The sequence below is a fragment of the Mus pahari genome, chromosome 10 (assembly GCF_900095145.1).
Source record: "Mus pahari chromosome 10, PAHARI_EIJ_v1.1, whole genome shotgun sequence".
NCBI classification, from domain to species: Eukaryota; Metazoa; Chordata; class Mammalia; order Rodentia; family Muridae; genus Mus; species Mus pahari.
This window is the reverse complement of record NC_034599.1, coordinates 27,598,221-27,625,450: the sequence shown is the minus strand read 5'-3', so window position 1 is coordinate 27,625,450 and position 27,230 is coordinate 27,598,221. Positions and strand designations below refer to the sequence as shown.

The 27,230-nt window shown below is 44.2% G+C and overlaps 1 protein-coding gene across 3 annotated transcripts in view; it reads right to left on the bottom strand.

The window, feature by feature from the left end:
- Window positions 1-27,230, bottom strand: part of Ets1 (ETS proto-oncogene 1, transcription factor) — a 122,538-nt gene that overhangs the window by 71,644 nt on the left and 23,664 nt on the right. For all 3 annotated transcript variants that reach the window (XM_029542893.1, XM_029542892.1, XM_029542894.1), the window contains exon 3: window positions 22,919-23,063. In XM_029542893.1, the coding sequence (XP_029398753.1) occupies window positions 22,919-23,063 (145 nt within the window). The remainder of the gene's footprint in view (window positions 1-22,918; window positions 23,064-27,230) is intronic.

The following is a 27,230-nucleotide window of genomic DNA, read 5'->3' as shown; positions in this document are numbered from 1 at the left end:
CCAACAGACACTGGGAGTAAAAATAATGTTAAGCAAATAAATTGCACAAATCCTCGAGACCGTACCCTTGTCGATAAAACGACAATAGTTTCCTTTATGGAAATGTGAGACACGGCTGAGGAACTAGGTCACACGCTCGTAGGTGTACTACCAATTAACAGCAAAGATATCTTCATCCCCTCGGGGCTCCTTCCAAAACCCAGTCCCCTTCTCTTAGGTGGAAGATGTGATAGCCATGCACTAATTTTGTACAAAGTGGAGAAAATCATATCTTCTTAAAGCAGCTGGCCTCAGCATTTATTCAACTTCCTGTTAGTGCAGGAATGTATCCAAACTCATCTATAACCCAGGACAGTGACGGAATTGCCGATACATGTAGCACCCGTAGAAGCCTAGATTTGCCAGCTGGATATGAGATGACATTTTCCGTGCTGTGGATGGCCACCTGTGTGGGCTAGTTGCCCCCAAAGGATCCCGGGAAAGGCTTCTACATTCTCTCTACTCTTTGGACTGCTATTGTGAACTATTACTGCTCCAAGTCACCCCCGCCCCCAGCAACACAGATTTTCTATTTAGGGGGCTTCAGCTACATGATTTGCATTCTGGCTCTACCATTGCCTGGTGCCTTGCCAACAGGGCTGGCAGTATGGGACTCACACCATCACCCCATTTGCCTACTCCATCTTGGCAAGACCAGGGTCTTATTGTTGGGAAAGCAGAGTTAACTGGCATATTTCTAGGGGTGTTTGGTTAACTCACCCCCACCTTAGTTCCAAGTTGGTAAAAGTGTAGCTTTGCCCTTTCCAAAAGCCACAGCAAATGAATGCCGGGGAAATACTCCACCAGGCACACGGCTGGGTCGGTCCTCTGGCTTGCCTTTTCTTTCCCCTCTTTTTCTTTCCAGTGACTTTAGGGAAGTTTGGGCACTGATCCTGCACACACAATACACTTCTTGTTCTGCTTTTCACTGCAGAGCAGCCGTGAATAGCTCTGTCTAAAATTATAAGTAGGGGCAGCCCCAGGCTGCAAGAGATCAGAGCTCTCATGCTGGGCTTCAACAAAGACCCTGCTCTTTCCCAACAATTAGCCAGGCAAAAAAGGACATCTATCTCCCTCCATTAAACCCACCACGTGCCTTCAAGTCAGCCCATTGTAAAGCTAATTAAATAACACGCCTCTCTCCCCATGCAGGTCTCCTGATTAGCTTCTCTCAGCCAGAAACTTCTGCAAAGAGCCTAGAGATACACAATCCAATCTTCTGATTCTCAGAAGCCCCTCCCCCCAGCATCACCAATTAGCCACAGCCCTTGAAAAGCCACCCTTATCAATACCAAGGAATCCATTCATGTTCCCTCAATCATTTCCCTCACAGCTCACTCCAGTCACTCCCAGCTTGACAGCGTAGACCAATCTGACATTCTTTTGAAAATAACTTATTCAGGAAGGCAGAAATTTTTAGCACAGTATGGTCTTTGGGGCACATCAAGCCACATCTCAGGCCAGTGGAGTGAAGCATTTGGTGAAAAACTCTGACAGGTCCAAAGGCAGAGGCAACTGAGCAACCTTGGGTAGCTGTCCCTTTGTACAGGGAGGTCTTGGACCTATGTAAAAGGCAATCACAGCCTTCTGGGAAAGGCAGTACTTAGGCAGGAGAGCTGGGATACAAAGGAAGGTTCCCACCAGCTCTGGTTACGCATCATGTAGAAACAGATGCAGCACTCTAAGGTTCTCCACTGCCAGGCAGCTGAGATCCAAGTGGAGGCTCCAATGTGGTCCCATTTTCCCTTCAATCTCATTTCTCCCTTTTTCTCACAGAAGGCTCTTGCTCCTCTCCCTAGCAGCCCTGTACTGTTTGGAATCTAGGATTATATGCAGTTATGCACTTTAACAAGTCCCAGTCTAGATTCCCCACTGTGCTGACAAGACTGAGCAACAAACATTTCCTCCCAGATATGATCTCTAAGGTCTTCCTTGCTGAAATCAGTTGCTTCCTATGCAGGGCTCTGAAGGCAAGCAGCCTTCAAGTGGGGGCTTCTGATGGAACAACTGTTAGATTACTGAAGATAATTCAATAGATGGATGGGTGGGTGGATGGATGGATGGATGGATGAACAGATGAATTGGATGGGTGGGTGGGTGGGTGGGTGGGTAGATGGATGGATGGGTGGATGGATGGATGATGAAACTATTTTTTGTTGAATATGGTCTGAGGTGCTTAGCTCACTTTACTACTAATTTAACATCACAATAGTTGGTCTTTATGCTTTGACAGCTATTTTACAGCATGAGTCTCCCTACTTGAAATTGTCAGAACTCATTCTCTTTCCCTCCTCACCTCCGTGTGTGTGTGTGTGTGTGTGTGTGTGTGTGTGTCCTCTTGGAAGGAGTCTAGGCTAGCCATTTGGCTCTAGAACTGAATTGTTTCATGTCAGCTTCTGGATTTAAACCTTCCTTCTTGCTTTCTTAGACTCAAAAGAGAAAAAAAAAACTTTCCTTCTAATAGTTTTTAAGAAGACTCACACCAGGTATATCACAACACTTAGGAGGCTGAGGTAAGGACTGTCAAGAAGTTAATGTCAGGGTCATTGAGATGGTTTAATCCCTTGGCACTTGCTGCCAAGACAGATGACCTGAGTTTGATTTCCAGGTCCCACACAGTGAAAGGATGGAACCAACTCCCACAAGTTGTCCTCATCTTTCTCTCTGTGGCACATGCATACCCCCCCACACACACACACGCACACACACTAAACAGTGACAAAAACAGTGACAGAAATAGCAAGGCCAGCCTGACCTTTGGAGTGAGACATTATCTCAAAATGGAAGGGGAGGAGGAGGAGGAAGAGGAGGGAGGGAGGGATGAGGGGAGAGGAGGGGGAAGGAAGGGAGGAGGGGAGGAGGGGAGAGAAGAAGGAAGGAGGGGGAGGGAACGAGAACTACTCATTAATCTTCTTAGATGTTCCACACAAGTGAGCAGGTGACTACTTTATAAAGCAACCCCATCACCTATATGTCTCTCAAGAAATTATTATTGGGTTCAAACACATAGGAGGGAGGAGGAGAAAGAGGAGGAGGAGGAAGAGGAGTAGAAGGAGGGGGAGAAGGGAGAGGAGGAGAGGAGGAGGAGGAGGAGGAGGAGGAGGAGGAGGAGAGGGAAGAAGAAGAAGAAGAAGAAGAGAGAGAGAGAGAGAGAGAGAGAGAGAGAGAGAGACAGAGCAGTACCAGGCCCCTGTCAGCATCAGATTTCTTGATATCAGCAATAGTGACTAATCCAGATGGAATGGATCCCAAGGTGGGGCAGTCTCTGGATGGCCTTTCCTTCAAGCTCTGCTCCTCTCTTTATTNAGAAGAAGAAGAAGAAGAAGAAGAAGAAGAAGAAGAAGAAGAAGAAGAAGAAGAAGAAGAAGAAGAAGAAGAAGAAGAAGAAGAAGAAGAAGAAACTTAGTTCTTTGTAAGGTAGATTTTTGAACTGTGAAAACCCTAAAATTCAAAAGCAGCCAAAGTAATTAAAGTAGTCTCAGCCATAACTCATAACCTTGTCAGCAGACGCCACGGTCAGGGGTCCTCGTGTGCCTTGCAACCGTGCATATGTAGCCATTTTCTTTGCTTGCTCCCTATCACCAGAGTCCTAAAACTATTTGCTTTCCGATATGTTCCCTATAGTTCTATATGTTCCATATAGTTCTATATGTTCCCTATAGTTCTATATGTTCTATATAGAAAACCATAAGCATTCAGATAGTAAATAATAATAATAATAATAAATGAACTTATAACCTCTGACCCTACACTAAGAGGAGGAAGGCTCCATTATTTGCTCTGCAATCCTTTACCCTGTCAAGCTTTCCTGTGTACTAAAATGGAATGCCTACTTTGTGATGATCACAATGTATAGAGAAAGCTTGAGAACAGCCACTGGCTGGCAAGGGGACTCTTTTATTACTGTCCTTTACCTTCCGTTCTCAAAGGACGCCTTAAGGAAAACTAACCCAAGACCTCTTAAACATGTTGCAAAATAGACAATAAATAAGACAAAGGGGTCAACATTTGCCTATAGATTTGTCTCCTCAAGACAGGCATGTAAACAGTCAATGAATACTGAGCCTGGAAAAAATCATACCTGCTAATGTATCAGAGATGTATCAAGTAGCCTACACTACACAAATAAACTGTTGATAACAAAGATAAACACAAAGCATGATTGAAAGAGAGTTATTATAAATGGGTATACATATGCCATTGTATTAATCAAAACAAAATAACATGTGCATATAATCAATGAGATTTAATCAAAGGATTCAGAAGTCCAGAAGAAATACATCTGTCAAGTCTGTACTGTCAGGGTCATTGGATTCAGGAACCAAGTACATCAGATAATCATGACATCATGTAAGGTGTTAGAAACTAGCATTTATTATGTGCATTAGAAATACCTGTTCTCTGAGAATAGCTGAACTTTTGAGCATTGTTCAAGGGTATATAGGACAAATCAAGACCTATAAGAAGTCTCTCACTAGGAGGAAGAAGTGCTCAGACTTTGCTAGAAGGGACAATGTACAAGAGTTCTTGTCAACATATTTTAGTTAGCAGGTTATTTAAGCAGCGCTTCAGATTAAGCTAGCCATATAATTGTACAACCAGGATCCCTAACTAGGAAATCCTCATTTCATGTGATCTTCCATTTGGATCACTCTAAAGACTTAATGGATCAAACCTGAGTACTCAATAGAAACAGGCGTCTCTCCTTTCCTTTGATTGAAGTCCCAGTCACGGTGCCTGCTCTAGCATGGAAACTCCCAAGAGCATTTCCAGCTGCTTCACTGCACAGCATTTCTAGGATAGCCAGGAGGAGAACATCCCAGCCCTTCCATATGTACTAGTATTTGGGGCAGAGACAGTCTTTCCTATGTTCTATTTAACACTGATCCAAGACGGCTGGGCAAACTAGTGAAGGAACGTATTAGCTCAGCCATTTCAAGCCTTCCATAAGTCTCATCTACCACTCCAAGACCTTTAACTGTGGTTTGCTTCTATCTATAGATGTCTATTAGGCTTTTTATCACTTTCACGTCACAAGCCAACTGAGTTATCATTTTCCTACCAGTAAAAAAGTAAACAGGGGAGGAAAGAAGGCTTGGGGTGGCAGACGATGAGATTATTAACCCACAATTCCTATGCATCCTCCCTTAAAAATAAATGGAAGTGTCTTTGGGAGGTGGATGCAGTGATGTTCCAAGGGATATATCTGCCGGAGCTCAAAAATGAACCAAGGGAGGAAAGAACTACCAGCCACCGATTAGGAGATGCAGAGGGAGGACTCAGATGCCTTCCCATGGGAACTAGGGGTGAGGGAAAACTGACATGGTAATATAAGTGTCTGCATGCAGAGTGTTGGGGTCTGTGGTGCCACTCCTATGGCAGGAGAACACTGGGAAGCCTTAGGAAGAGGAGCAGCCGAGAGAGAGAGAGAGAGAGAGAGAGAGAGAGAGAGAGAGAGAGAGAGAGAGAGAGAGAGAGAGAGAGAGAGAGAGAGAGAGAGAGAGAGAGAATAAAAAGCCCTGTTTCTAGTTGTTTTGTTATCATTTTACAAGCATTTAGGGATTCTGTAGTTAGTGTACTCCAAAAGATATTTGATAATAATGGAAACAAGCTATGAATGCACCAATACTACATTCTGAGGGATATACCATTGTTCTAAAGCTATAATTCTTCACAAAAAGCCATCTGCAAGAAAGAAATTTCTAAAAGTAAAAAAGTAAAAAGTAAAAAAAAATTTAAAAAGGAATAAGCCAGGGCAGGGACTTGGGGGGCAATTTCACGCCCACTAGCTTCTGGACGACTTCAGTCTAAGAGACGTTTCCCCTTTCCTTGGTGTTTATTCCTTCTCAGAGCCCAGATCAAGCATATTAACTGTACTGAACCTCTTCTCTGTGACAAACTTTGTAGGTCCAGGATGTTTTTCAGATAACTGCCAGTGACTCTTCTTTAAAATTTACCAAAAACAAAGCAAGAAAACTAAAGAAATGCCTATATCTTTGTATAAAACACATGAAATTGCCTCCAATAAGATTTATTGGCTGATTCATTTAAAAAGAAAAAAAAAGATATTATATACTTCAGAAGTCTTTTGGTTTCATTGACTTCAAAGACACTGATGGGGTTTTGAAATGAAATACTGTTTGTTTGGGTTTCGGTGTCCCACAGGAGGTGAGCCCAGGGCACCAATGGTCCTGTTTACAGATGTGGAAAAGGATGGTCATATACATAGCTGGAGTTGCAAACTGTACCTTCTGCACAAGTCCCTCCCACTGTGATCTTCCTGCTGCCTGGTCCCGTTTCCTAGGATTCCCCATCACTCATTACTTCGTTAGGGATTCAAGCTGACCAGAGACTTGCTTGAGAGCCTGACAAATTACTTCAGCTATATAACGTTCACTCAGCTGTAAACGGAATTAATAATAACTCCCAGGATTCAGGGTAAAATTCAAACAGGATAATATATGTAAAATGTTAACGTTAACTGTGTCTGGCTCAATGTAGATAATATAAATGGCAAGGGTTTTTTTTTTTTCATGCTACATACACAAACATACCTGTACACACAGCTTTGAACTCAAGCATCTTCAAATCCTAAAAAGATACACTTAGCAGAAAGAGCAGTCTGAGGGTCACTCAATACAAATAATAATTTGCGTCCTAAATCAAAAGACCAGTTCATAAATGTAGGTGGGCTATGTGTTTAAAGTCTCTGAGCACGAGAATAGCCAGGCAAAGGGGAAATGATAGTGTGAGATAAACAGATTCAGTGTGTGCTTAAAAAAAGAAATGCTCTCATTATCACATGGCACACAGAAATTAACTCAAAACAATCAGAGACTTAAATGAAGGAACTAAGTTAGCACAACTCTGCAGGGAAAAATTGAAATAAGTAAATCTTCATACTATAATTTTCACAACACACACAAAAAGATAAGTTGATTTATATCAAAAACAAAATCCTTGTTTTGGGTGTGTGCCACAGGTTGTACCATGAGGAAAAACAGAGACTGACTGACATTACAGAAAGAGACACTTGTGAATGATGTTGCTAGTAAGATACTTGCGTCTCGGCTACTCCATACAGAACTCCTAAAATTCAGTAATCCAAAAGACAACCCAGGGGAAAAGTGGGTCCAGGATTTGAAGAGACAATTCTCCACAGAAATTACACAAGTGTCCAATAAGCACTTTTAGATATGCTCCGTGTTATTAATCTTAAGGAAATGTCAACCAAACATGCACACCTTTAATCCCAGCACTCGGGAAGCAGAAACAGGCGGATTTCTGAGTTTGAGGCCAGCCTGGTCTACAGAGTGAGTTCCAGGACAGCCAGGGCTATACAGAGAAACCCTGTCTCGAAAAACCGTTAAAAAAAAAAAAAAAAAAAAACACACATAAGGAAATACTTCTTCCTACTCACTGTGAGGGCTCTAATCCAAAACACAAAAAATGAGTATTGTTGAGGATGCAGGGGAGATGGAATCCTCGCATACACCTGATGGCCATGCAAAGAGGGCAGCCAATGTAACTAATCATTTGGCCATCCCATAAGTAGTTAAGTAGAGATGACTGAAAAATTCTACCCCAGCTCTATGCCCAAGAGAAATGAAAACATGTTCATGCAAAAATGTGCATATGAACGTTCACAGTCGCATTATTTATAGTAGCCCAAAAGTGGAAACTACCCAGATGCCCATCAAAGGTTGGGCAAAGAAACAAAACAAAAAATGTGGCACAGCCATCCACTACAAATGCTAATGAGCTGAAAGGAATGAAATGCAGATTCACCTTATAACGTGAATAAGCCTTGAAGAGATTATGTGAAGGGAAAGAAGTCAGTCACAAAGGGCCACACAGTATAGCCCTCCATTTATAGTTATAGAATATAGTTAGTTTCATAAAGATAGGCATGAAAGCAGCGATTCCTGGCCAGAGAGGAGAAGATGAGGGACAGGGGCTGCTAACACCCTGGGATGTCTTTTTTAAAGCATAAAGTGTTCTAAATTTCAATTCTGATGTCAGTTACACACCACTATAGCTATACTAAAAAAATATTCTTAAAACATGCATTTTGCATATAACAAAACCTCATGGGAAAGTACAGTCGCCTATAGGCAATATGTGGCTTGGGGCCATTCCAGCTGGGAAATTCCAGGGAATGGTCCAGACCAAAGTCCATCTCTTAGTTAGTATTTAATAGTTAATAAAGCTTGCTTTAAATTTGCCCTCCCACAAAAATAACATGCATTTTAGAGGAGGCAATTGCTATATAAAATATGCACATATATGTAAATAAGCTCTCTCTCTTTCAATCTTGCTCTCTCTCTCTCTCTCTCTCTCTCTCTCTCTCTCTCTGTGTGTGTGTGTGTGTGTGTGTGTAAGCTTGTTTTAATGTATTTAGGGAAAACTAAAACAACTTCAGTTTTCCAGAGGGGGAAGACAAGAGAAATAAAAAGAGAATGGATTTCTCATCATCTACAAAAATCTTCCCAGTGGGATCTATGAATATCATCTTAAGACCATTTACTAAACCAAAGTTCAGTGGGAAAAAAAAAGACTAACATTTCCATGACCTTCTTTTCTAAACTTCCTAAGTGGCTTAGAGGGGGACTGCCTGGGGAACTCCAAATGGAACCTAAAAATATTATCTTCTGGCTTTATAAACACCAGGAACACTAATGAAGTGAGGGGCAGCAGACCCAGGAATGGACTATCTCATTCAGGTTGGAGACAGGGTGTGGGGGTTGGGGAGGCTGAACACATCCCTGAAGGCAGGCAAGGGGGCCAAGCGGGGCCAGACAGGGCCAGGGAGGTGAACATCAACACGGGGTAGGAAGAAAAGAATAACAGTGATGTAGGATACACAAAGCAGAGCCCGGGTGACCACTATTCCTAAACACCAGTAAAACAAACCCTTTGTGAGTCAGACACCCGAGTTAGGAGAGGTGACTGCTCCACAGTCAGTCTGGCTGGACCCCCACTTGCACTTCACTTGGAGGCTACCTGGAGAGTCATACTGTGCTGGTCTCCCTTCTGCTGCATAAACATTCCTTTCCTCCTTCCCCACTCCCCAGTGCTCATGTGATATCACCCAGGATGCTCTCTGTCCCATCACTTTAAGTCCCTGAGGTCTTCGAAGATAGTCACTTCACTCTGTAGTCCCAGGATCTCAGGACAATCCCATGTAAAGACATGGGAGGAGAAGGCGTCCTCCCAGCTCTCTCTGGACTTCCCTTGAAGAAGTCAAGAATCTCCTTCTGAAGCTACTTGGAACCAGTTTTCTACAGCGAAGAAACAAAAGGAGCCACAATGGATGCACAGACTCGGGTAGGAGGGAGAGAGTCATTAAATGCCAGTTTTCTAACCTGGTAATGATGCACTCATCAAGCAAAAATAGTAGACTGAAGATTAGGCCATCAAGACAGGGCACATACCGTAAGACTGGATGCCACCCAGGGGCCCAATGGGTACCCCAGGTTCTCACAGAAAGGCACACCTCCACGTGTTAAAGCTCAGAAGATTCGACTGGATCACCTTTCCTACTCTTTTTCAATTTGTAAACCGTCTTCAAAGAGGTGCACTGTTTTCACAGTGACGACTTTAAAAAGTAAAGCGCACAGGCTCCATGTGGATGCGAAATCTAGTAGAGCACAGTCAGGCGGAGGACAAGGACTCCTTTAGGACCAACCAAGCACACACTCTCTCCCTACTCGCTCTTTCAAAACTTTTACTTGGGTTATAGGGACAGCGAAGAGATCATTTTTCCATATGCCCACCATTCCACGGACACTGGATTTCCCACCTGGAAGGCATAAAGGAACGAGTGTTCAATAACAGGAGAGATGCAGAATTTCATTGCCAACCCTTTTGCTCTAGCCCTACACTCTTACCAACACAACCACCCTGTGTTTCCCTTTCACGTTGGAAGCAACTGAAAACCATCCCTGAGCCCTTGGAGTTTCCTAAAGCACCCCTGTCAAATTCCCTTCTAAACGTTTTGAAATTCACATCTTAACAAAATAGAACCAGATAGATAAGGCTAAAAACTTATTCCAACTCCTCCTGAAATATCCTTTTGAAAAAAAAAAAAGAACAATAATCTTAAAAGATATGTGAGAGGAAGGAGCTCACAAACTCCTTTAATAATTCATTTCAAAGTCTGCTTTCTTCCTAGATAATTTAAATCTCTCCCCCCCCATTTAATACCATCTTTCCCTGATGCTATTTTAAGAAGAGTTAAATTTATGCTCACCTTTAATTTTAATTGATTTTATTTAGTTCCAGTTCACTGAATACTTGAGCTCAATTTTGTGTTTAAAAAAAAGGAGTGGGGGAGGAGGGAGAAAAGAAAAAGAAAAAAAGAAAGAATGAAAGAAAGAAATTATTTAAAAAGGAAAAGTTACACAAGGGAAGATCTGTAAATATTTGGCATCTTATTCTGTACTGTATTGTAACAAAATACCCCAAGAAAGCTAAGTAGTAAAGGGATGAAAGAGGCTTATATAGTACACAGCTCAAAAGCATAAAGGGCAACCGCCAACCTCTACTCTGCTCTAGTTAGGCTCTCCTAGCAAATGATGTAACCGCAGGGGAGGAGTATCATGTGACAAGACAGAAAAAAAGACAATCCAGGGAGCTGTTCTCCATTCAGAGGAACTTTTCCTGAGTTAACAGCACTCCCGTCGAGACTTCACCCTAGAGCCCTCTATAAGTCTCAGTGTCACAGAAAGGGGCCCAGGTTCCAGCCTGTGGAACTTCAGGAACATTCACAAATCACATCCCAGGTACAGCACAGACAGCACAAGACACGGAGGCTCAACAGACCCTCCTTGCAGAATGAATACTAGAGGGTAAGAATTTAAGAATGGCCTTTCTCTTTACGGGTGTATTTTATTTTATTTTATTTTTTAAAAAGGAAATCTCCTTGAGGTACGAAAAAAAATAAAGAGCAAAACAAAAATGTTCTTTTAAAAACCTGTAAGAGCAGGAGTACTGAAAGAGCAGATGGGAAAGCAATTTGTTTACTGAGGGAAAAAAGCGGAATTCCCCTCCTCCATCACCCACTCAGAATGGCTGAGAGCTGTAGGCAGCCCTGGGGAATGAGGGGAGTGTGCTGAGTCTGAGCCCAGCCCTTCTCCCTGCCTCCCCCCCATCCCTCCCACCTCCCTCCTGCTCTGCTCTCAGACTGTCAATTCTATTCTTTGCCAAAAGCTCACTCCCGGCTTCCAGTTCCAGAGCCACAGCCCTCCATCACATTGAGTTTAAAATAAAGAAATGCTTTTCCTAAAGAATTCACACACAAATAATCTCATTACCCCAGTGTTTGCATTTATACAGCAGACATCTTCTGCCAGGAGGAGAGTGGGGGGAAAAAAAATCACTCTAGGCTCACTCACTCACACGGAACAGCTGCAAGGAGAGAAATGGTATTTAATTCATTGTGAAATATTCAACAATGGCTACACTGCACTTTTAAAAGCCTTTTGATAGTAAAACCCACAGGGACGGCCCATCCTGTGTGCTGAAAAGCAGCCTCTCCACAATTAGTCTCTTTATTCAGGTCTGAACGGTCTGTGTAAACTTCAGCACGTGCTCTGGACACTGTGGATGGCTTCAAGGGTATAACCTTTCAGAAACTTTGTATACTTTAGTCTTATTCCAGGACTCTGCTCACAAAGCTGTGCTAGGGCGAGAGGAGGGGTGGGGGAGAGCCCAGGGAGAGAAGGAAAGAGAATTAGGATACTTAGGTAAAGAGGAAGAAAACCACCCTGTCCCCAGCGGAGTCGAAGCAAAAGGGAAACCCACTCTCCACCGAAGCCTTGAAAATTACCAGGTTTATTCATTCCCTCAAATAACCAATATTGGAGAAAAAGAAAACCCAAGTGGAGATCCAAAAATAATCAGGGGACAGTGGCTCATTTCCCTGATCTATCTCTGAGGTTTGCGTGGGTCTCTGGTTGGTAGGAAAGCAAGTTTACATTGTTTTACCCCTGCAGGATAGTGACAGGAGTCACTGAGAAGGAGGTGACAATGAAGAGGGAAAGCAGAAACCATCAGGACAGATAAACTGTATACAGTGATTGAGAATGGACCGCGGGCAAGCAAATTATCTTCATTTCTCTAACTCTCCTTCCGACAGTTTCATCTTCTTCCTCCCACCTCAGAACTACAGCTCAAGTTTTCACTCACGTTCAGTGGGAATAATATCATTCCTAGGAACAACCCTCGGGAGGTATAAAGAACGGCAACTCCCTCTCACACAGCTCTGGAATAAGATTATTCAGACACTTGTGTCACCGGAGAAGAACAAGGTAGTGTCCTATCTGATACTTCTAGTCAAGAAGCAAATATGCCCAGGAATCTGCCTAGACACTCTGAAATGGTGTCAAAAGACAAGACTCAAACCGGCTCTATTGGTTTTGTTTTCTGGAAATTTAAAGTCAGAATTTTCAGTTAAAAAAGGAATGATGAAAGGCCTGATAGACCAGGTCCATTCAAAGTGATGAAGTATCTTTTTTGTGGCTCTCCCTAATCTCCCTTGGGCTCTCTAGGACAGTCCACAGGCATATCTGATTCCAGATGCAGCTGTCCACTTTCATTATAAAACTCCAATATTTGGCCTAGGGTCATCAACCAACCCTAAGTCTTGTTCCACTTGGAATGTCTATCTAACATACCAGTGAACATTACATACACTAAAACAACAACTGGGAGGCCCAAGTAGTAGGGTCCAGGTAGGGTAATCCAGAGTTCATGTAGGGTAATCTCTCTCTAGAATGGAGAGGTCTGAAAACTACCAGTTGTCTAAGTGAACTTGTAGCAAGAGACCCTGGTCAGCTGCTTCAAGAAAAGCCAGAGATCAGGCATGAGGGCTGGGACTCCAGAGGACGATGTCTCGACAGAGGCAGTTGGCTGGGACTGTCACACCCAGCAGATCTCCTGACACTGTTGCACTCGATGTTCTGACAAAGTGATCCAGACATGACTGCCACCACACTTTCTCCCACTGTATAAGGTGAGGGTAGTGAACCCACTAGAGGGTAGAGAAGCCGACTCAAGATATATCCTGAGTAGCACAAAATAAAGCAGAAAGATGTGTCTGGACACTGGGCAAGGCCGTGATTCTTATCTCCAAGACAATGGGATGGAAACAACTTCCAGATTTAAATACAGTCTCTGGGGATCAGCCAGAGCAGTGGAAAGGGATTTGGAGGAAGGAAGTTGACAACAGTGAATTCATTGCTGTTAAACAAGATATGCTGGTGTGCTCTCCCTATCTGCTTCTGCGGGGCACAATGGAACCTTTCCCCTTACTGTAGAAGATCCTAACTTCTCTGGAGCCCCAGACCATGCTGAGAAGCAGGGGAAAGCAAAATTCTTGCATGTAATATTTTTAGCAAGATCATTTCTGACAAGAAGAAGAAGAAGAAGAAGAAGAAGAAGAAGAAGAAGAAGAAGAAGAAGAAGAAGAAGAAGAAGAAGAAGAAGAAGAAGAAGAAGAAGAAGAAGNAAGAAGAAGAAGAAGAAGAAGAAGAAGAAGAAGAAGAAGAAGAAGAAGAAGAAGAAGAAGAAGAAGAAGAAGAAGAAGAAGAAGAAGAAGAAGAAATCCATGACAATGAGCAGATCTAAGACTTGGTAGAAGGTCTTCAGGGTTGGTGATGTACAAGCAGGAGGGAGACCCAGTTAAAGGCCCAGGTGGTTAGGACCTGGTTCTATCCCTGTTTAAATCACTGGTGTTTCTGCTTTCCCACTACCCCTTGACAAGGTCTTCAAGAAAGGAGTCCTGGCTTGCAAAGCAGGCCTCTTGCTTTGGAGGCTGAGGTTTAAATGTCACCTGAAAGGATGAATAGAGCTTGTGGAAATGTGTTTTATTAAGAAGTAAGAGTCTTCAAAAGCCATAGGTAAGGTTTAATAGGATGTTCAGAATAGGAAGCCCATCCCTATTAAACAAAACAAAACAAAACAAAAAAACCAACACAGTGATGCAGAGAAGAGAGAGCCATCCCTCCAGACAGTGAGATAGGGCAGGGTCTGAACTGAAAGGCAGAGGCCATGCACAGGGGTGAGTTCTGAGGGCCAAAGGCTGCCCACACATCAGGGGAGAGGTGATTTCTCCCATAGTGCAATTAGGCCTCCTGTTTGACCCCTGACTTTTGCCCCATGGGATATTTATGGTTTCTGGACAGGCAGTTAGGGGGCAAATGGAGGAATATAGACTCTGAAGGCCCTTAGTAGGAAAAGATCTAGAAGGTGAGAACTGAGGGGGGAGGGGGAGGGATGGAGAGAAGGTAGGAGAAGGGAGACAAGGAGAGAGGGAGGGAGGGAGGGAGGCAGGCAGGCAGGCAAACAAGCTGACTTTCCTAATAGCAAGGACTCTCCTGGCAGGGAGTGGTGGCCTTGCTTCCTCCTCTACCTATCTAGAACTTCCACTAGCCTCTTGCAATCTAAATCTAAGTTCAGAATCTCATCTGTTCCAACCGTCTATTTCTTAAGCAGATGTGCCACCACAAACCAAGGGGACAGAAGGCAGGTCAGTCAGGCCAGGCCTCTCCCCTCCCAGAGTCAGCAGTTGCAGCTGCCCAAGCTGGGGCCTGGATGCCCCACTTCGGGGCGGGCGGGCAGGCGGGCGGCTGGGGCGCTGCCTGGCTGGCAGTGCCGGGGTTAACCCGGCAGCCCTGCGGAGCAAAGATTTCTGTTTTATTTCAGCGGGGGAAGTGTGTGCTGCCTGATTAGCTGGATGGTTTCCTCTTTTCCCATAACCTCCAGACCCCCACGGCCCAAGTGTTTACTCTCTGAAATAAAAAATCTGCTGGTGTTTTTCTTTTTGTGTGCTCGTGTATTTTGGGAGGATTGCAGAGGAGGAAGGCGGGGTCGGGGTGAGGGACCAGCCTGGGGGAAGGGAGGGCGCAGCCTCCAGCTGCAGAAGCTGCAGCTCAAGAAAGCAACTTCTTAACGAGGGAGCTGGTCTCTTGCTCTGGCAGCTATAAACACACTGAACATCTGGAGGCCAAGAGTCTCTCCCGGGCCAGACGTGAGCACCACAGGCTGTCTCTGCCCGGCCGTCCCCACCCCCTCGGCTCTCACACCCCCTCTCAACTCAGCTCAGCCCCAGCCCTCTCACATCATCCACCCACCCGACCATTTCCATTCACAGAGATCCGCAGCGCCCGCTAGCAGCTGGCCCGCGGGAGCTGAGAGGAGACGAGCAGGCGACGCCAGCCAGCAGTGGCCACCCCGCCCCCGCCCCTGTTCCAGAAGAGGGGTCAAACTGCTAGAATCCAATAAGAACTTGGTGCCCCGGGGACCTTTTCCCAACTCGGACTAAATATTTGCGGTTTGAAGAAGTTAAGAGAACTTCCCCGCCTCTCCAGAGCCCCTTGAGAGTTCCAGTGCAATGCTGTTACTTCCTTGACTTTTTTGAGAAACAAGGAATTTATCTATCAGGTGGTCAGGCCAACAGAAGGCCTGCATGCTAATTGTCACTCAGCTCGCCCTGCTGAGATGAGATGCTCTTTCTGCACCTGGGTCTCCTTCCTTTCCCAGCACCGAGGAGAGGATTCATTCTCTCTCACACAGCTAGCCAAAGTCCTCCACTTTCCTTTGCATCGCTCCAGTGAGCCCCAATCCCAAAATGCCCCAGCTCTTCCTCCCAGGTGTCCCACTCTTTTTACTGGTGAAATGAGTTATAGTGGGGGCAATGTTGGCAGATGTAATATATGTGTTATATATGATAGAGAAAGAGGAGAGGGAGAGGGCACGGGCAGGGTTGGGGGGGAGGGAGAAAGAGGAAGAAAGAGAGAGCCAGAGGGTAGGATGTGCCTTGGGCAATGAGAAAGTAGTCAAGACTCCTTAGGGCCAAGTCAGACACCTTCTTTCTTTGGCTCCTTTAAATCCATCCTTGAACTATGGTTCAAAGGAAGGTTGGCATGCATTGTCCACAGACCATGGTCTTTCATGTCTTAGACTATGGAGCCAGCATAAGAACTCAAAATTAAGGTTAAGGACCTATCTGTTGAAGATTGGAAACCCAAGAAACTCCAGGACATGATGCTGGGTTCTTGTACTCTCTACCAAACCAAGTTAAACCCTCTGACTAGACAGAGTTCTATTGAGCTTCAAGCCCTTACACAAAATGTTCAAAGAATCTGAACGTTAAATACCACACATTCAAAGGTTTCAAGGAGGCAGAAGGTGGGAGAGTCTAAGAGAGGAGGCAGTGGAACTCTGGCAAACAGGCACCAACCACCCACGGCTGGCCAGGGAGCCACTTTTCCTTGCAGAGAAAGGCTCAGGCACACAGATAACTTGATATCAAAAACAAAACAAAACAAAAAACAAAAACCCACAGAGTAAATGCAAACAAACATGGAGGAGCGGTAAGTGGATTTGGGGCTCACCTATGCCCTCTTATTCCAGTATGTCCCTCAGAGATGTGATGGGGTAGGTGTGTGAAAAGACCGTTCAGCCTCAAGTGTCCCTGGACACAAAAGACCCCGTCTTTTGTGAAAGATGAACGTTGAGACAAGAGTATAGCTAGCGCTTTCTGAGATAACACAGCTGCCAAACCAGGATCAGAGGAACCCAAGCTGCCCATGTCCCTTAGTGGTCAGACCCTAGTTACAGAAAAGACAATTCTTTAGTATTAGGCTACATAGCCTGTTCCAGACCAGTCAGGGCTACATATAGACTGTCTGAAAAATGAGTAAATACTTAAATAGTAGTAATAATAATAACAACAACAACAACAGTAAAAACAGATTAGTTGTAAGGAACTGCCTTTTCAGAGTTTAGACTGTGCCACATTGAGTTGGAAAATCAAGAACATTCAATAAAATGTTGAGAATGGGGGGCCCTGAGAGGCTCCTCATGTGCCTCACTATAGGCTACCATACGTCTTCTCTGACAGAAAGAGCCAAGCATTCTGTCTGGGACAGATTAGTGCAATATTGTAGTATCCAATGTTATCCAGGATACTCACGGGCTCACAGGCTTAGAATCGTTTTGAAGAAAAAAGAACCTCTAAAAAAAAAAAGTGTTCTAGAAAAAAGAAAAATGTGTCTTGAAGAAAGACAGAACAGAAATGCGCAGCAGATGGGAGTTTGAAACGCTGCTGGTTTTAAGCCCTGTGGCCATCCGAAGAAGTCCGCTGAAAGAACAAACCTGCTGTGAGCATAAACATTCCAGGCAAGGTGAGTCTCCTTGAAGTCTTGCTGGCGTGTCCTCAACACTCTCAACACTTGAGAGCCAAACTGGAGGCTCTTGCTTTCCTGCTGAAACGTCCCACCTGCCTGTGGATGGCCCTTTCAAAACACTGCCCAGGTTTGATCCCTCCCAGCCGCTGGGCCAGATGACAAAGCCCCAAGAGAGACCATGAACCTGGCCTTTCAACATGCCTCCCACATGAACTTCTAAAGTTTATTTGGGAAAGACATTCTTCAATTCCGCCATTTTATTAGTAAATTTGTTTTAGAAATGTTAAATAGTGAAATCTGAAGTCACCCCCTGATATTGCCAAGCCTATGTCATACATAAGTGCAGTATTTCATATGGGAACCATTTGCTCTATCATAAAACATGAACCACCCCCATACACAATTTTTTTAAAAAGTTGCATGCAGACAAGAACTATGTCTTCTCTTTCTCCATCTGTCTTTAGGACACACCATGTGCCACTGGAGGTCAAATGAGTTCAGCCAATCAGTGGGTCACTTTCTGACTCAACCCTTAGACATTTTTGGATTTCTAAAATGTGTTTGCTTCACAGAACAATGAGTCAATGATTTACAATAGCAGACATGCGCATCATGTTTACTGTATGCTGACATGCTTCAAGCTTCACAGATATGGACTGAGTGGTTCTCAGAGTGTGACTTTTGGATTTCCAGCAGCAATAACAGGGGCAGCTCCTGGAGCTGTATTAGAAAAAAAAAATCAAGAAAACATTCCTCGACCCTAATCCTGGAGTAGAGCCTCAAAGCCTGGGCTTTAGCAGATTCTGGAGTTTCTAGTTTAATGAGTCCAAAGCAAGACTTAAATCTTACATCTCCAAGTCCTCCTCCTCCTCCTCCCCCTCTGGCTACTTACTGCCACTGCCTGTAGACCGAGCTTTGAAAATCTCCCTGGCATATAAAGAAACTAAAAATTCATCATCAAGTTACCCAAGGTCACACAATGAGGGAGATCTACTCTAGACCTCAGTAATCTCCTTTAAGATGCCGGCTTCTTTACTCTTGGACCATGTCTGAATTCTTTTTCAAGACACTGTGAAGCGGCAGGATTCTGTGTATGACACGAGTGTATATTGACCAAAATGCCACTGTTGAAAATTGGGATGAATCAAGACCAAATCTATCCCTGCCTTTGAGAAATACTACCTGGAATGGGAAAAAAAAATGATAGCGCTCCGGAAGGGGAGCGGAGTATTGTGTTTTCTGATACATGCTATGATCAGTCACGATGGTCCCAACCAAGAGGCTGAGGTCACATGTGGACAGCTAGCGGCTACAGGTGAACTTTAGTCATGTTGTCTCCATGTGGAGTGGGTTCTCTGGCTTCTGATTTCCGATTCCCAATAGAATCAAGATAGAGTCAAGTTTTTCCCGACTCCAGTCAGGACTGGGTTCCATTTCCAGGCTTTCTGTTTCATTTGAGAATGGCTTGTATGGACCCTGTCACTTCTCAACAAGGCTGTGGGCAGGAACCAGCTCTAACGCCTCAGGACAGCAACATTTTAGTGAGTTCTTAGAGATTGGGAGCAGGAGCCTGACACACACACAATCATTCTCGTTATGGTGATGGAGAGAGAGGTGCAGAAACTGAGGGACAGACTAGAGGAAGGGAACAGAAAAGAGGCAGGGTCAGTGGGCTACACTCCAGGCAGACTATAAACAGTAACAGACATTACAGCCCTGGCTTGTGTAAGGAGCTCCATTGATTCACAAGATTCCCTGACAGAAGGATGACGAGAAGCTAAAACAGAAAGGGCCCATTCATTCATGCAGAACACAAGCCCTTGGCCCCCATTGGCTCTCCATAATGGCTCCAGGCTGATAGCAAGAAGGGGGCCGTAGGGAGGGAGGAGGAGGTAAAAAAATGAAAGAAAATGATGACTGCAAGATCGTTGTGAAGCAACGTACAGCTGCACAGGCAATTGCATGCAAATGTGACTTCCCTTTTTAGCTGTAGTGAATGTCCTCAGAATCATGTTTTTTTTTCTCTTTCATGCCATTTCTCCTCTTTTCCGTCCCTTGCCATTTTTCCAGGCTCCCTGATTCTTTGTTCCTTGTCATTCATCTTTCATCATCTTTTCCCAATACCACCTCCATCTCTACCAACACTCATCTCAGTTTTCTGTCAATTCTGCACATCTCAGTTTCCCCCCCCCCCCCCGTTCCTTTACACCTCTTCTTCGCTTTCCTGGTTCCTGACGCTCCCTTCCACTTATTAGCAAGACTTTCTCCATTTAAGCCTTAGCTTTATTCTCTTGACCTCCCTTCCCATTCATCTCCTCCTCCTCAGCCTCTGTCTCTCCGAGAATGAATGGGAACAATACTCTGATGAAGGCCACTATGAGCAAGCCTGGGTGTTCATGGTTGGCCCCTCCTGTCAGTATTCCAGTCACTGACAGATGTGTAATCCTTGGAAAAGAAGTCCATTCATCCCTTCTGAGAGCACAGACGTGAGGCAGAGCAGGGGTGGGAAGTAGCCATGAGTCGGAGGAGGGGAAGGAAACAAGTTATAAATAGGATGAAAGAAGATGAGAGGGGAAAAATGGAGTATTTTTTTCTCCCTTTCTTTTTATTCAGCATATCTCCACCAAAAAAAAAAAGGAAAAAAAAAGTGCCACAGCTGGAGAAATCATTCGTTCATCCACATCTTCATCTTCCTTCTTAAAAAAAAAAAAAAAAAAAAAAAAAAGAATGAACAAGTAGGTTCAATGTTCTTGCCTAATGCTGAGGAAAACTGGACCACAGCCCAGAAAGAGGTCCTGCAGCTCCTTCATCTGGACAGCTCACAAGGCAAGGGACAGACAGNTGAAAGAAGATGAGAGGGGAAAAATGGAGTATTTTTTTCTCCCTTTCTTTTTATTCAGCATATCTCCACCAAAAAAAAAAAGGAAAAAAAAAGTGAAACAGCTGGTGAAAAAATACAAAAATAAACATATACAAATTCCTTAAAAAAAAAAAAAAAAAAAAAAAAAAAAATAACCCACAATAGCCTTCCAAAAGACAACCCATTGCTGAGGAAAACTGGACCACAGCCCAGAAAGAGGTCCTGCAGCTCCTTCATCTGGACAGCTCACAAGGCAAGGGACAGACAGGGAAAGGCTCAAGGTTCTTTGCCAGATCTTTCCATCAGAGGGAGCCTGGGGAAGTGGGAGCTATTGCCTCTATTTGCAAACAGATTACCATCCACTGGTAGGGAGCCAGACCCCGTGGAAGCAGCCTATCATTCCAAACTGCAATGGCTGGCATGTCAGGCCATTCTGAGGATGGTTATTATTCCCACCCCAAAGCCACAAGTCTAGGCAACCCAAGCTTCTGTCTTGGAACAGCGACCTATGGGGAAAAGTACTCTATCGTATTGCTGAGGATTCTGCACATTTTAAGGCGAAGGACACTGTGAGTCGTTGGTTATTCATATATTTCACAGAAACTGTCTCCCGGGCTCTGAAGTCAAAACAGTTTAACTTCTCAGAGTCTTGGCAAGAAGAACAAATAAGATTATCACCCCCACTTGTAATAATGTACTCCTCAGTTAAGAAAGAGAAAGGCTCTTACCCATAGAACGGATCTCAAGTTAGGCCACTCATTGGTTGGCCGTTCCCTCAGTCTCTGCTCTGTCTTTGTCCCTGGACTTCTTGTAGGCAGGACAAATTTGGGGGGTTGAAGGTTTGTGGGTGGGTTGGTGTCTTTATCCCTCCACTGGGAGTCCTGCCTAGCTACAGGAGGTGGCCACTTCAGGCTCAGAAGAGTCTAGGAGTCAGGAGGCTAGGAATCTCGGCTAGAGTCACCATCATAGACTCCCTGGAGCCTTCCCCATCCCGGGTCTATTGTACATCCTAGAGACATGTTCTCTGCCTCCCCCCACCCCATGAAATGGTGAAGGGGAGGTGGAAATAGAGGGAAAGAACGTGTGAGGGGGTAACTGGGAGGAGGGAGGGCTGCGATCAGAACGGAAAGTGAGTAAATTAATTAATGTAAAGACTTAAAAATAAACTTAAGAAAAAAATAGAAAGTGGAAGGCTATGTCTGTTAGGAAGAAACGACATTCTCACCTTGGGTTTATGAGCGCGTGTGCAGAGACACTGGAATACAAACGAGATTCAACTTGTAACAAGAGGAAGTGTCATCAGAGCTGCGTTCAGTGAATAAAAACCCTAAGGCTTGTGGCATTAATAGTATTCAAGATGATACAAACCTAGGCATGGCTATGTGGATCTTCTTATAGAGATGAAATCTAATTTGTTCACAATTTTAATGGCTCAATTTTTTTTCACATCCTTACATCTCTTGAAGTCTAAAAACACTGTGTAGGCACATCATCTTCCCAACCTCTTCATGCAACGGATACACAGCTGAAAAGTGTGTGTTTATGCTTTTGACCGTTTTTTAACCCTTGAAGGGATGAAGGTACCAAAAAGGGAACAATAGCATAGATGTTACTTAGCAGAACAGTGATGCCAACCTGTCCCAGGACCTAAGAAGATCCTCCTACACTGTCCGACCCACCACAGCACACCCCTGCCTGCAAGCAGCACAGCGCTTCATATCTTTGTTCACTTCTACTGCGGGATGAAGCATGGATTACAAAGCAGATATTTGTTTTATTTTCCCACTATTTTACGAGCCACTTACCATAAGTCAGAAGCACACTAAACAACCACCACAACAAAGTATTCCACTTAGTTCCCAGAAATACCCCCAGTCTCTTCGGTTTTGCCTGTATAATTCCTGTGAATTATATATTTCAATATGTTGGAGCAATGACATTTCTTATGCTAAGAATTTGACCTGACAAAATGTTGATGGGTTTGGGGTCATTTTTCTTATTGTTTTACATATATATATATATATATATATATATATACACATGTGTGTGTATGTGTGTGTGTGTCATTATAACATGGTCTCAAGACCAATTAAATTTCACAGTCCTAAATTCAAGTCTGTACTTAGTATTTTCTTCAGATGGTACTAAGCAAACAAAGCCTAAAGGAGTTCAAAGGAAACAGAAGCGAGTCCTGAAAATAGAACAACAGAATTCAGGTAAGTTGGGGCTCTGGTTGGATCTGGGGCAAGCAGGCAGACTTGCTATAGACAGGGCCTCTGGGGAGTCTCACCCTAGCTCAGGAGAGGGTGGCCTTATAGCCAGTGAGTCAGCAAAGAGGAGGAGTGGGGAAGATGCAGCTGGTATAGGTGGTTGGGGATGGAGAAGGGGTGTGGGAAAGAGAGCACAGATGCCAGTGGAGAATAAAAGGAGATCCGTGATAAAGGAAAGAAGTTCCATCCTGGAAGACTGCTAATCCACACAGCCTCTGTTTTTCCAGTTCATCAGCTATGATGCTAAACCATGTTTCTCAACAACCATCCTAAATGGTGAAAAGTGCACAGAAGGCACACACTGTTTACAAAATGAAGACCGAAAGCAGCCCTTCTTGGGCCCATCGGGAGAGTATCTCCTTCCTGTTGGTCAGTAAAGTAGCACAAAGTTACAGAGGCACAGACACGGGGCTTTCCACAGAACAATAGCGCATGGAGCCCTGTACCCCGGTGGGGGTGCTATTTCAGAGACCATGGCCATCAGCTGGTTTCTCTTAGCCTTCCTCCTCCTCCTCCTCCTCCTCCTCCTCCTCTGAAGCCTTTGTTTATAGTCCTACCTGAGCCGCAGTGTTCAAGGCCAGTAGGAACTTCCTGAGTGGCTGTCTCATCCCAAAGCGGGTAAAGAGGTCTTGGCTGATGATAATTGGACTGGAAGCCGCAGGTCATTCGAGGATCTTCAAAAGCATTGATAGGACCCTGCCTCTGTGAGCAGTGGAGAGAAAGGGGCACGCATTAGGAGAAACCCCTTTACATTTCAGTCCTATTATAAATAAAACTTCACACCATCTAATCCCAGCTAAGCAGGGGCAGGCTGGTCCTCCAACCTCACCGGAAATGAGAGGAACTTAGACTACGACTTCATTTATTTCTGCCCATACCTTTACATACTTGGGAACCAGTTTTTAAAACCTTCCAAAACATTCGCAGTGAACAGCAAGGCAGTATATTGACCATCTCGAACTTAACACCGTCTGGGCTTTTTCTATCAGTATTATCTCCCTTTATAAAAGCATCATAAGGGAATATTCTTACTGGACAGTCCAGTGTCATAGAATAGGTGATAAATGCCACAGTAAAGGGGAGAAATGGATCTATGGCGTAAGATCCACTTCGTTTGTCATTAATTGTGGGGGTGGGTTTGGATGACATAAGTTGCTGAGTAAGAACTATTTCCTGTTCTATTTGGAGATTTGTGCCACCTCTTTATTAGCTTTATTAGATTCACAAAATATACAGTGTGAGAAACCAAAAATTGCTATGTATAAAACCACATTTCACAGATTTAAAAGCCTTATTCCTTGAAGGCAGATGGATTCAAATTGAAACCCCGGCTCTGCCACTTGTTCATACAGGAATTCAGGTCTCCCTAATCTAAACATTAGTTTATTCCTTCATAAAATGGAAATAATAAACCAAACTCATAAAGTAGGAGAGCTGAGGGACTAGAGAGATTGCTGCGTGGTTAAGAGCACTTGTTGCTCTTCCAAAGGACCCGAGTTCAATTCCCAATTCCCCCATAGCCCCCCACAACTGTCTATAATTCCAGTGTCAGGGAATCCAATGCCCCTTCCTTCTGGCCTGCTTGGGTACTAGGCACGCACATGGTGTACAGACATGCGCTCAGTCAAAACACCCACACACATATAAAATAAAAATGAAAATTTAAAGATGTATAAGAAAATTACATATAAAGCAAAATTAAATATAAAACATGTTGAACAAAATTATGGGCTTATAAAGTGTATGGAACAAGTACTCTATGCAAAACTTTGTCACTAGTACGAGGTAGATACTATTTTAAGGTAGGAGACAGCTGGGCACAGTGCACACGCCAATAGCATTAGCTCTTCAGGAGGCTGGAGGAGGAGAGCAACAAGTAGTTCAAGATCTGTCTGAGCTCCAGTAGGCTAATGTAGACACGCGGCAAACTCTAAGGCTACCTGGTTTCTAGCAAGTTCAAGTAACTTAAAGAGTTCGTGTCTCAAAATAAAAACGCTAAGTTAAAATGAGGTTTTCTGTCAAAGAAGGGTAATCTATTTTTATTCTTAAAAAGAAACTGTGAGCTTCACAAGGATGACACCAATGACAGGCCAAAGAGGATGGGGGAAGGTCCACAGGACCACAGCTGTACGCAAAGAACTATAGGCAGCTAAGGAAACCGGGAGCTGGAGGGGGTGGTATTCCCCAGGAAAGAGCCTGCCAATTAGTTACCCAGTGCAGGTTATACTTAGGAATATATAAGCACTACACACACACACACACACACACACACACACTAACAATTAATGAGCAATAACAATTAGTGAGCAGGGCTGGAGAGATGGCTCAGTGGTTAAGAGCATTGACTGCTCTTCCAGAGGTCCTGAGTTCAATTCCCAGCAACCACATGGTGACTCACAACCATGTGTAATGGGATCTGATGCACTCTTCTGGTGTGTCTGAAGACAGCTTTGGTGTACTCATATAAGTAATAATAAATAAATAATAAAAAAAAAGTTAATGACCAAAGGGGCCATGAATCTGAAGGAAAACAACTAGGAGTCTGTGGGAATATGAAGGTGTGGAGGGAGGAAAGTGAAGGGAGAAATGTTGTAAAGATATTATAATCTCAAAAAAATAAAATTTAACAATGAGAGAGAGGGGGAGAGAGAGAGAGAGAGNGAGAGAGAGAGAGAGAGAGAGAGAGAGAGAGAGAGAGAGAGAGAGAGATGGCTCATTGAATGCAGGCACTTGTCACCAAGCCTGAGAATGTGAGTTCTATCCCTCGGACCCAGAGAGTAGGCAGAATCAACTCCAAAATGCTGACCTCTGACTTCCACATGCCCGCCTTGGCATGAGTATGTGGGCATCCACCCTACCGTATACAATAAATAAATGAATGAATGTTAGAAGAAGAAAGTGATGGAGAGGAAGAAGAAGAAGAAGAGGAGGAAGAAGAGGAGAAGACAACTGTGGGGCTTAGGAGATGGTTCTGTGATACACCACTTGCTGACACATGAAACAGCAGGAGTTTGGATTCCCCCAGAACTCACATAAAAAGCTGGACAGCCCACTTGTGGTCCCAGAGCTTTGGAGACAGAGACAGGGGATCCTCCTGCAAGTTGGCTAGCCAAACCAGGCAGCTTGGCGAGCTCCCGTTCAGAAAGAGACATTATCTCAGTAGGCAAGAGGAGAGTGATGGAGGAAGCTGCCCAACACCAGTCTCAGGTTTCCACACTCATGCATGCGTCAACACGTGACAGAACATACATACATGTACCCCCCCCACACACACATGCATACATACACATACAATCAAAAAAGAAAAAAAGAAAGAAACTTTTTTCCAGACATGTTCTCTCTGTGGCTCTACCCTCAATCAAGCTAGAGGGCTGTTTTTAACGGTGAGCTACGGTAGGTCTGCCATTAACCACAAACATCTTCTCCAGCAGGTGCTTCTCAGAAGCCCTTCACAGTTCTGTCATCTAAACATCTGCCTGTTTATTAGACATTTCACGAACCTACTCAATAGCCATTTCATAGAGCATAAGAATGACCTTATTACTCAACAGAACCACATCAACAGCTACCATTCATTACGAAACTGTACCAGTTAAGGAGAAAGAAGCAAAGTAGGAGCAGGTCAGAAATCTAGGTGGTGCAGCCCCCACCTCATTGCTTAAAGGGAACCACCTAAAATAAGCTGTCCCCAGTAAGGCTCATCACCTGCACCTTCCTTTCTTGGCTGCAAAAGAAATGCGTCAGTGTCATCGTCCGATTCCTTCAGACGATCTGGTGGTCTCTCTCTTGCTCATCCTCAAGTGACTGCTGATAGGAACTGACACACACCACACCACACACCACACACAACACACAGCTGCCAGTCCCAGCTGGGGCGCTAGGTACCCTGTCAGTTGGCCACTTTGAATGCCCACCACCGTCCTATGAAGCTAAACACCCCAATCCCCATCTTACAGAAGAGCAAACAGACATGTGGAGAAGTCAAGTCAGTTGCCACAGGCCACTCTGCTCATAGAAAAATGGAGACAGAAATCTAACCCAGTTCCCTCTGACTTCCAGCTGCTGCTTCTACTGTCACAATGTGAGGAGGCTATAACTCACTCAAAAACAGCTTGCTCAAAACTGTTAGAATCAGGTGTGGTAGCACTTACTTGTAACCCCAGCCCCTGGGAGTCAGAGGTAGAATGACTAGTTTGAGTCTGGTCTGTATTACAGAGCAAGACTCTTTCAGTAAAAGCTAATTCTATAAAATGTATGTGTTTAATGAATCATGCCAATGTGAAGTCACAGAACTAATGGGCGGTATACTTAGTCTATGGCAGGTATTGTGTAGGATTCTACGACTATAACAGGAGCAAGAAATGAACCACACCCTGATGAGCTGCACAACAGTTTCTTCCTAGATTGAAACATTCCATCCTGTCTAGAAGCTCCTAAAGAAGGAAGGTAAACTGCTCAAATAGCTTCAGGAAGTCCCTGAAACGGACCAGATTCACTAAGCCCCTCCCTGTCAGAGTAAGCAATAAGAACTGAGAGTCCTCTCAGAGGACCATAATTGAGCAGCAAAAGAGACTCTGAGACCAGTCCAGCTGCCTAGAAGAAACAGAAACCAACAAGCTGCCTGAAAGAGGTTTAGAGGAACTGAGTCAACTGTGCCACTTGAAGGGACACTCTCCAACCTGTTGAGCTGCCTGCAGGTTTTGTAGTATGCTCCAGGTTCCCACCTTTTGTGAGCTGTCACCCATGCTGAAGTAGGCTTTAGTGATACCAATATATTTGGGTCATTTTCTGCTCCTGTAAGTAACCCCTCACCTGTATTTCTGTTAGTAACTTCAATAAAGCTCATTGTTTGACCAAATTGGACTCTGG